This window comes from Crocuta crocuta, unplaced genomic scaffold (genome assembly GCF_008692635.1).
Source record: "Crocuta crocuta isolate KB4526 unplaced genomic scaffold, BGI_CrCroc_1.0 scaffold167, whole genome shotgun sequence".
NCBI lineage: Eukaryota > Metazoa > Chordata > Mammalia > Carnivora > Hyaenidae > Crocuta > Crocuta crocuta.
The window spans coordinates 11,412,922-11,424,495 of NW_027532406.1; the positions used below are offsets into that span (position 1 = coordinate 11,412,922).

General features: G+C 37.0%; 1 protein-coding gene across 1 annotated transcript in view; it reads right to left on the minus strand.

The window, feature by feature from the left end:
• Positions 1–11,574, minus strand: part of REEP3 (receptor accessory protein 3) — a 58,733-nt gene that overhangs the window by 13,751 nt on the left and 33,408 nt on the right. Inside the window, exon 5 of the mRNA XM_077778622.1 lies at positions 1,724–1,871. Coding sequence (XP_077634748.1) covers positions 1,724–1,871 — 148 coding nt within the window. The remainder of the gene's footprint in view (positions 1–1,723; positions 1,872–11,574) is intronic.

Here is an 11,574-nt window from a genome sequence, read left to right on the forward strand (position 1 = left end):
AAACAAGGCCAGATTTCATTCTTTCTCATTGCCATGCTGTATTCCATTGTATAGATAAGCCACATCTTCTTGATCCATTCGTCCGTTGATGGACACTTAGGCTCTTTCCATGTTTTGGCTATTGTTGAGAGTGCTGCTATGAACATTGGGGTACATGTGCTCCTATGCATCTTAGCTGCATTATTTTAAGTTTAATAGATGAGTATGATAAAAATAGCTATGCATTTTCATATTTATAATCTTCTTTTCATTTAATTATTAGAATATCATTCTTAACCAATTCTAAAGAATAATTATGAATAAACTGCTGATAAAGGATTCAGATAACTGTTCCAAATCAAGCAAAATATATATCGTAGACTCTATAATCAAAATCAGCATTATCTAATTTTTAAATGTACATTAATAAAATGCCCATATTAGAAACTACTTTTATACTGTTAATGTATTAAGGATAATGCTTCAAAGTTCACTAGTCTTCATTCTTAAAAATATTACTATCTTAATCAATAGCTAATGCTTAATTACTACCTTTTAGGTAACAGCCACCAACTTGGTCAAGTTATTCATTCTACAGAGAACTCAGAAAAAGTTCACTATTTTTTGTCTATGAGAAGGGACTGCTATTTTATTTCTCAAATTGGTTTCAATGTAAGGGATGATTTTTAACCTCCCTCAAAAGAAAACTACTTAAACACACACACACACACACACACACACACACACACACACACACACACCAAAAAGCCTTTGTACCTTAAGGAGTTAATAATATAGTAATAAGAAATGTCATAAAGATCTTAATTTTCAGCTAAGTCTTGAACTAAAATTTTCTTATATGTGATGAAATAACTAAGGAGGTGTGTCTTTTTATTTATTTGTGTTTTTCTAAGATCAGAATACTTTATTAAAGCTTTAAAACATATCACCTGTGCCATGCTATTAATTTATATTAGAAATACTGGGGCGCCTGGGTGGCTCAGTCAGTTAAGTGGCCGACTTCGGCTCAGGTCATGATCTCACAGTTCATGGGTTCAAGCCCCGCGTTGGGCTCTGTGCTGACAGCTTAGAGCCTGGAGCCTGTTTCAGATTCTGTGTCTCCCTCTCTCTCTCTGACCCTCCCTTTTTTCAGATTCTGTGTCTCTCTCTCAGAAATAAATAAAACATTAAAAAAAAAAAAGAAAGAAATACTTACAAGTTAGTTCTTGAACTAGACTATGTAATTTCAACATATTTTCCATTGTAGTAATCCTATTTACAAGCTGAGTCACCCTTTGTCACCCACTTAAAACTTTTTATCCTGTGAGTCAATATCTTTATTTGTTCATGGCATTTACAGTAAAGAGTGTTTAACTATAAAACTCCTTAGATGTAACCGCATGATTAGAGTAGAAAGAGCACTGATCACAAGTCAGAACTGGTGCTGGTGGCAGAGAGGTGGTAATAATCACACCCAAGGCTTCTAAAAATTCCTGGTAACACAAGAGGCTACTGTTACTTTCTTAGTTGGATTATCTCTGGAATCAACAATAGGCAAGCACCAACTTTATTCAGAGAAAATTTAGAGAAAGAGAACTACAGTTAAGTATAAATTTGCAACATAAGCTTAAAAGTAAATTTCCTTCTGCTCAAATTCAGATAGTTACCATGCATTATTTTAGTACCCATCTGGACTCAAAATTCCAATAGTGAAAGGAAAATATATTAAAACAAACAAGCATACCTGTGGATTCACCAGAGGCTGATTTACTTTTCTTCTTTGCTTCTTGTAGAGATTGGTATGGTCTTTGTCCCACAGGCTCATCTCCTTGGATAGCTGTTAGATCATGCATACTAAAGCTTCGTAAACGTTCCGTTATTGCTCCTTGGCTCTATTTAAAAAAGAAGTGATAGATCCGAGAAAAAAATACACTTTAAAATATTTAGTACACTTACATTTAAATTTCTCTCAACACTTTATCATGAAGCTTATTGATCATGAAACTTTCAGAAAAGTTGAAAGAACTGCAGAGTGAACACCCATATACTGTTTATATTTCCCTGTATTTTATCACATATCTACTATCAATCCATCCACCATTCCATTAAAAAAATTTTTTTAAATGTTTATTTTTGAAAGAGAGACAGTGTGAATCAGGGAGGGGCAGACAGAGAAGGAGACATAGAATCCAAAGCAGGCTCCAGGCTCTGAGCTGTCAGCACAGAGCCCAACACTGGGGTTGAACTCACAGACCGTGAGATCATGACCAGAGCCCAAGTCGGATGCTTAACTGACTGAGCCTCCCAGGCACCCCTCAACCCATTTTTTTAAGCTTATTTATTTTAAGAGAGACAGTGACAGAGTGAGTGGGGGAAGGGCAGAGAGGGAGAGAGAGAATCCCAAGCAGGCACTGAGCTGCTAGTGCAGAGCCTGATGTGGGGCCTGAACTCATGAAACTGTGAGATTGTGACCTGAGTGGAAAACAAGAGTCAGAAGCTTAACCAACTGAGCCACCCAGGTGCCTCCATCAATCCATTTTGTTTTTTGTTAATTTTTTTAAAAAATATTTTTCTTTATTTCTAGGAGAGAGAGAGAGAGACAGCGTGAGCAGGGGAGGGTCAGAGAGAGGGGAAGACACAGACTCTGAAATAGGCTCCAGGCTCTGAGCTGGCAGTCAGCACAGAGCCCGATGCGGGGCTCGAACCCATGAACCGTGAGATCATGACTTAAGCGAAAGTCGGACGCTTAACCGACTAAGCCACCCAGGCGCCCCTCCATCAATCCATTTTGAAAATGCATTTCCAAGTAAGTTGTAGACATCAGTATACTGCACTCCCAAACATTTTGGTTTTATAATTTATTTTAAATGTAAAAAAATGTCTGATGAGCTTACTCTCAGAGTAGACAGCATTCATTATTTTGCTCTCTCCTAAAACTGGCATTTAGGGGTTTATGATTTAGAAGAACTCTTTAAAGTAAAAGACATACTGTTTTAAAGATAAGCTAAGTCAGCAGTGGTAATGGCTCCACTTAGAACAAAGTAAAAAAAATTAAAAGCCAAGGAATCTTGGATACAAAACGATATTTGGTTAATGAATTCACTATATGGCAAGGAATATGTACTACTATGCAATTTGACTGTAAGTCATTTTAAAGCCTTAACAATATGATAGACACTGGGTACTTGTGGGTATTTAATTTAAATTAACGAAAATTAAATAAACTTAAAAATGTAGTTCCTTAGTTGCACATTTCAAATGCTCAGTATTTGAGTATTTCAAAGGCTCAGTAGCCACATGTGACTAGAGGCTATTGTATTGGATACAGCAGATACAGAACATTTCTATCGCTGCAGACAGTTCAATGACTTTCATTATGTATAGCTCTGAAAGAGACACTTCTGAACTTTACAGACCTAATTACATTTCTTTCCCAAATATAAAGAGAAAAAATAATTTCTAAATTTACCCACTTTGAAAATTGGCATAGCATACAGATGACTCATTTATAGCTGCTTTAAAAATATTCTTCTAAAGGTTTTTTCACTCTTATTATTTCTTCTCACATATGTGAGTTTATGGTTGTCTCTAGTTATGTTACTGTAGAAACTCATCCATAATGGTTCGTCTCTAAATTTCCAGATTTCAACTATAAACATTTGGACGTTACCGTATTTTACACTGAAGAAAGATCTTGATTCAACTACTCTTAGTGATATCGTATTATGTCAAAACCAAAGGCCATTCCTATACCCCACTTGGACTTTGTATTTCTATTATATTTTTTAAATTATGAAAAGAAATGATTAAATTAAAGGGTCTGCATACTCAAAAATAATTGGGTTCCATACATCTTTCAATTCTTGTCATGCCATATGTCCATCAACTGACAAATAGATCAAGGTGTGGTATATATGTACAATGGAATATTACTCGGCCATCAAAAGGAACAAAATTCACGACAATGTGGGTGGAATTAGACTGTATTCTGCTAAATGAAATAAGTCAGTCAGAGAAAGAAAAATACTGTATGATTTCCCTCTTAAGTGGAATTTAAGAAGCAAAACAGATGATGAACAAAGGGGAAAGGAAAAAAAGCAGAGAGGGAGGCAAACCAGAAAACATACTCTTAACAATAGAGAATAAACTGAGGGTTGCTGGAGGGGAGGTGGGCAAGAGATGGGCTAAATGGGTGACGGGCATTAAGGAGGCACTTGTGATTAGCACTGGGTGTTATATGTCAGTGATGAAACACTAAATCCTACTCCTGAAACTAATATTACACTACACGTTAACTAAAATTTAAATCAAAACTTGAAATATCATAAATAAACAAATAAATGCTCTTGTCATGGTTTAATCCACTGCACTTTCTTCCTCTTGATCAGAGATGTCCCCTTAAAGATAGGTGACAGAAGACATCAGAGACACACTAAAAGGAAGTGACTGACCAGTGCACATATGAAAAGACCCTTTTGATCTCCCACAATTGTCATTTTCTCTATCCCACCTTTGTATTTCTGTGCCCCCTCACAGCAACTCTTGACTTTTTATTTACTGCCAAACCGATGGTAACTGGTGTGCACATCTAGGACACCCTCTATCTGACTCAGGTGCTATTTCCAAGTCTGGTAGTAACTGCCAAAACCCTCTCAATCAAGAAAGAACATCTCAGAATGCAATGAAATCAAACTGCCACTGCATCAGTTTAACATTATATCATCTACAAACTTTGGTATCCAATCAACGAATTACTTAGAGCACACCTCACAAATTAACTCACACGTGATTGTTCTGTTGCTGTGCTGTGTATATCTTGTTTTCAGAGGGGAATTTCAGAAACTAAGGGAGAGTGACTAATTTTAGGCTTCATCCATTCTCCTAGCACACTGGTATGGTACTGATGGTGAGCATGTAATGAGTAAACTAAATATTCTTTTCATGCCTCTTCTTTTTCATTGCTCTTGATTACTAGAAGGTTCTCCATAGCAGTGTGTTTTAACATATCAATAGGAGGAAGTCAATAGGAGGAAGGGAGTTACCCTCCACAAAGTCAATATCCCAGATTTTAGGTCCTATTTCTACAGAATTGCAGGTACACTGCTTGTGTTAAAATTGATCCTAAAAATCGAAGAGAAAGGAACAGAAAGATTACTTTGAGAACACAAAAATCAAAGTAATTAAGAACAATTTTGCAGAATATTTTACCTTAAATCTGATCCTCAGCAGCAGCAGCATTCCTAAACCCTTCAGGTGACTCAAAGTTCTCAGGGTTTGAATCTGGATGGGCTCAGAGCACCCATTTAAAATGAGAATACTTATGGGGCACCTGGGTGGCTCAGTCGGTTGATTAGTTGTTTGACTCTTGATTTTGGCTCAGGTCAAGATCTCCCTGTTTATGAGGTTGAGTCCCACATGGGGCTCTGTGCTGACAGTGAGAAGCCTACTAGGGATTCTCTCTCTCTCCCTCACTCTGCCCCTCCCATACATGCTCTCTCTTTCTCCCTTTCTCAAAATAAAATAAAAACAAAATGAGAACACTTGTAAGGGGCTGAGTGGGTTGGGGCCCTGGGTTCAGATCTAACACATTCATGCTCTGGGAAATAATCTTCAGCTGAGAGGTAGTAAAAGGGGACCCTGTGTGCATGACTAATTCTAACTTGGCTACTCCCAAAAAATTCTTTATTTATTATTTATTTACTTAAAAAAATTCTGCCTTTGTCTAAATACTTCATTCCTGGTTAAACATTATGTTAAAATTACTATTATATTTTGTGTTAAATAAGGAGAATTTACCATGCTTATCAGCAGGTTTTGTATAAAACCTTCAACCTATTCTCTTATTTTTTTATTAAGAACTTAGAAACAATCATTGTAATCTTATAGGCAATCTTTTACAGAATAATTCTTATACAGAATAATACCATGCTGTTCAATAATGAATAGCCATTAAGCTCTATTTCTTGTTGCTCTTTGAGATATTACATTAAAATGCAGATAAGGTTACTTCCAAGTTTTTAGGGAAATATCCTTTCCTCTAAGGACATTTGAGAATTAATCTGATTAGCCTAGAATGGAATTAATTGCATTCTTCTCAAGTGAATAATAAATTTTAGTGGTTTTAAGATTAAAGTAATAAAGGGCTACCTGGGTGGCTCAGTCAGTTAAGGGTCCAACTTCGGCTCAGGTCATGATCTAGTGGTTCGTGGGTTCAAGTCCCATGTTGGGCTCTGTGCTAACAGCCTGGAGCCTGCTTCAGATTCTGTGTCTCCCACTCTCTCTGCCCCTACCCTGCTCGTGCTCTGTCTGTGTGTGTCTCTCTCAAAAATAAACATTAAAGATTATATATTTATCAAAGAACATTTGTAACAGAGAAAAACATAAAAAAGGAAGTATAATTATTTGTAACCCGCACCAAATCTATACATATTTATATAGCCTTTTAGTTTTTCCTGTCTCATTGTACTTTTAGAGCAGACTTTCTCTGTCTCAGCACTGCTGCTGTTTTGGAGCTGGATAATTTGGGGCTGATTCATAGGAAATTAAGCAGCATTCCTGACCTCTACCTCCTAGACACAAGTAGCAGCACAGTTGTGACAACCCCAAATGTCTCCAGACATTGCCAAATGTTTCTTTGGGGGCAAAATCTTCTCCCAGTGAGAACCAACCACTCTTTTGGAATTTTAAGAGGTTTCAGAAGTCAGGTATCACCTTTGCTCTATAGGTAAGAAAATTAAAACTTAGATTAGTGTAGATGGCCTGCCCCAAATCTCATGACTAATTAGGGCAGAATCAGGGCTAGAAAACACAGATAACCAGATTATTAGTAAATTAAATATTCATTATAACATTGTGCTTCCCTAGATTGTAGGGAAAATAGTATGACCCTTCTTTCCATTGTCTGGACAAATGCTCTCTTTTTAAATGGATGATACTAAGCCCCTGAATATCCTCGAATCCTTTCATAAAGAGAAAGCCATTAAAGCAGACCGCAAGATGTCAGGATTCTGACCTAATCATCATCATTTAAAGTCTATTAGATTTTAGCAATTTTACCTAGAAGGCTCTAATTTCTGTGATAATTGATTTTTAAAAATAATATCTGCTAAAGAGTACACCAAGAAAAGGCTGCCAGAGAAAAGTCAGAGATGGTTAATATGACTAACAGTACTTTTCTCCACCGGTCCTTTATCTGGCAATAATGTTTCTCATCTGTACAAAGGCCACCTGCATTTCTCATGTGAAAGCTATGGAATGCTGAACATCCTCAGCAAAATCCTTGAAGGTCCTTCATATGTCTCTGCTTTGCTCAGCCAAAATAAACTTGTACACTGACCTTGTGAACAGATGCCTGGTAATGAGGTCACAGAACTGAGTAACACTTTCAGAAAATTGCTTTACAGTGTAATAAATGTTCTGATTAGATTCCTATTTTCATCTTTAACATGCTCAGATGGTTCAACCTGGGAATCCTAGTCAGAGAGTATTACCGATCTTTAAAGGTCACACCAAGAGCCCAATCATTTTTAGCTGAAAGATATTTTTAACAAACTATATGTTGTAAAAATTGTAAATTAATTCCCAAGCCTTACTACTGGCTTTCTTGGAGTTTCTCCTTAAACTTGACCTATTTCCTATTTCAGTTTCAATTTACTCTTTAGTAAGAAGTGTCTGGTTCAGTGATTTCTTCCATCATAGTGCCTTTCTTTGACATCTCCGGAGATGAAACTAATTCCACTTACACGAAAATAGACACAGTACAAACTGAGGCAAATAGTGTTAACATAATGCTAATTTGGCATATTTAATGACTATTTCTAATGAATAAAATCCAGGCTGAAGCCAACATTCACTGTGTTCATGCTGAGAATGGTGAGGGCTACCTCACATATAGTGATCTTGATAACCAAAAAGACCACCACATCACAAACAAGAAGGGGAATGAATTTAAATTATGGGACATGCGTTTGATTTGTGTGGTAACTTAGATGATTCTTATGCTATTTCCTGACTTGAATGGGGGGGTGATTTTATAATACTAAGCATAGTATAAACATAGATAAAAACAAACAATGAATAACAAAGAAGAAAGCAGAGAAATATAGGTATAGGATTGCTTTTATAGCATTTTTAAAGGAAAGTATTTCTGTGAGTTAATGCTTAATTTAATAATGTAGGGCAAGGGGAAAGCTCTCAGCAACCAAAATGAGATCAGATTTTCAGTTAATGAAAACAGACATTCAGTGAGACAGCAAGCAGTGAGGGTAGTGACCTTATCTCTCTTGTTTACGGGCATATCCCTGGCACTGACCATATAGTAGGCATTAAACCAACAGATGCTGAGTAAATGTGCAGGATGCTAAACACGGATGGCAGCAAAGAATGAAATAAAAACAAATGAGGAAGGAATAGGGATAAGATAATACAGTGGGGATTTCTTTCTTTTTTTAAAAGAGAGCATGCTTGTGGGGAAAGGTATGGAGGGAGAAGCAAGAATCAATGTGTGGGATCATGACCTGAGCCAAAATCAAGGGGTGGACCTTAACTGACTGAGTCACCCAGGTGGCTCTAGTGGGGGTTTTTGTGATCCCCCACATAGAGGGCTTAGAAGCAATAAACCTAAGTGAAATTAAAATACACATCCCATGAACTAGGCACAAGATGTAGCAAGGTGTCTCACAGAGTAGCAGGCCTGGAAACTATATTTAAGTGTTAAAGCGAGGAGAAAAAACGGGATTTGCATGCTTCTACATTTCCCTAAAACAATGTTCTAAAATGTCCATATTTTCTAAGCAATTTTTCAAGTTGAAATTTAATGTTTAGGTTTTTGCCATAGAATCATATTGAATGGTGCTTTTTTAAATATGGAAAACTGAGAAAGCATCTTCATGGGGGGTATAATACATGTACCATTTGACCCCTGAATAACGTGGGGGTTACGGGCATCATCTATTGGGCAGTGAAAAATCTGCCTAAAAGTTCTGACTCCCTTGAATGGAAGCCTCACTGGTAAGAGCTGATTAACATGTATTTCGTATGTTATATGTATTGTATACTGTACTCTTACAATAAAGTAAGCTGGGGAAAAGAAAATGCTACTGAGAAAATCTTTTTTTTTTAATGTTTTATTTATTTCTGAGAGAGAGATAGCGTGAGCAGGGGAGGGTCAGAGAGAGAGGGAGTCACAGAATCTGAAGCAGGCTCCAGGCTCTGAGCTAGCTGTCAGCACAGAGCCTGACACAGGGCTCGAACCCACAAACCGTGAGCTCATGACCTGAGCTGACGTCGGATGCTTAACTGACTGAGCCACCCAGGTGCCCCACTACTGGGAAATCTTAAGGAAAAGAAAATACATATATAGGACTGTCCTGAATTTATCAAAACAAAACAAAACAAAACAAAACTGGCATGTAAGTGGACCCAGGCAGTTGAAACCCTTATTGTTCAGGGATCAACTGTACTTCCTTTGTAAAGTCATGGAAAGCATATATAACAAAGGAAAGCAATGTGTTTTCTTGTTTTGTCCCTGGTCTCCTTCTCCTCTGTATCCTCCTAAAGGCACCACTTTAAACCCTCTAACTCTCGGAGCTGGTAGGTGAGGCTTTCTTTCTCTTCCACTTCCTTGTCTGCTTCCCCCACCTTCCTGACAGCAAAATTACAGTTGTTCAGCTACAGTCTGTGTTCTCATAATTCTGATGTAAATGCTGCTTAGCCTAGTCATGCTCCATTATTACACTTCCTTTCTTATATAATTTTTGTTATTTTCCAGAGTCAACAATTATCCCGTTTTTAAAATACTCTTTGGATGAGTCATCCTATCCCTCCCTTTTCACATTGCCTCCAGTACATTTTTCGTGGTGTTCGGTGTGTCTTCTGACTGGCTGTAGCTTGTGCTAATTCAAGTATCATCTCTGCATAGGGTTAAACCTATTAGATACTCTCATCCCCATACGATCCTCTGGGAAACCTCTCCTGGCACCCTGCACCCACATCACACCCAATTTTGGCCAACTGCACTTGACTTGTTATGTAGGCGTTCATTTTGGGAAGTGCTGTCCCTTCCCTTCTGTGCTAGATACCTCGTCTCCTGACCCCATGGCTTTCCTTTTCCATGGATTATTCCCTAATTTTGGCAGAGCGTATCTACCCTGACAAAGAATGAATAGGAGGTAAATTTTGTGACTTTGCATGCCTTAAAAAAATTAGATTCTAAGCTCACACATGACTGAGAGCTTGACTGTTTCAGAATGTGAGGGTGGAAAGCATTATGGTATGTATCATGGATGGTATTATTCTTTGGTCTTCAAGCTTCCATTGTCACTATTCAGGAATGTAATGCCATTCTGATTCTTGATCATTTGGATGTGACATACTTTTTATCTTTGGAATCTTTAAACACTTTTTCCTTGTCTCTGGACTATTCCAATGACCTTGCTTACAGTCGGTCTTTTTAAATTCATTCTGCTGGGTACTTTGTGGGCTCTTTCTCTTTTTCTTTTTTTTAAGTAAGGTTCACGCCCAGTGCAGAGCCCAGCGCACAGCTTGAACACTCAAGGTGAGGTCAAGACCTGAGATGAGATCTAGAGGGATGCTTAACTGACTGAGCCATCCAGAGGCCTTGTGGGTTCTTTCAATCTAGAAATCCATGTCTTTCAGTTCTGGGAAATATTATTGTATTATTTCTTTGATAACTGCATCTGTGATCTTGTGGTAGAATTTCTAGTTGTTGAATATTAGGTCTCTTGGATGATCTTTTTTAGTATATATGGAAACCAAGAATGTATTTTCATTAAGCAAGAAATAAAGAAGCAAATGAACTTCTTTCACAATGGAAAACAGTCCTTCAATAAGAGTAATACAGTTGTCTTACTTGTTTAGAGCTGCAGAGTTAAGTTTCCACTTAATTCTTAATGAAACACATTTGGGTATATAATTTGAATATAATTTTGATTTTTAATTTTGTTGATCAGATTAATTATACTTCAGCCAAAGATCACTGTGAAAAATTAGGGATCATTCTGGAAACCCCACTGACACTTTACATCCCTTCACCATTGCTACTATACAGAATCACCACTTATAATATTTATTTTGATAGCATTGTTATTTTAGTTCAAGATAACCAAATTGAAAAAGTCTAACTCAGAAGCTGGAATACTATTTAATCTCAATTCAACTTCATAGCAACAAACTCAAATTTTCACTTGAAAGAGAGACACATACATATGATATTAATGTGTACTGGACTCCTACTATGTTCTGGCGCTTTTGTATATGCTCTCACAGACATTACCCAGGTATATTACCCCTGTTTTTACATGAAGCAAACAGTGAACACAGAGGGTAAGTAAATCACCAACAGTTATTTAAAAAGTCACAATCAGCATTTTTGGGATCTGAAGCCTGTTTTCTTTTCATATACTACACACCAAAATCAATTACGCTACGGTATTTAAGATAAACCACACTAATTACTACATGCAAAGAAATCCAAAAGTCATAATGCAAGGTTTCACAGAAGGCATACATATGATAACTTCACTGGTAAAAAAAAAAAAAAAAAAAAAAAAAAAAAAAAAAAAAAGACATTAAAAA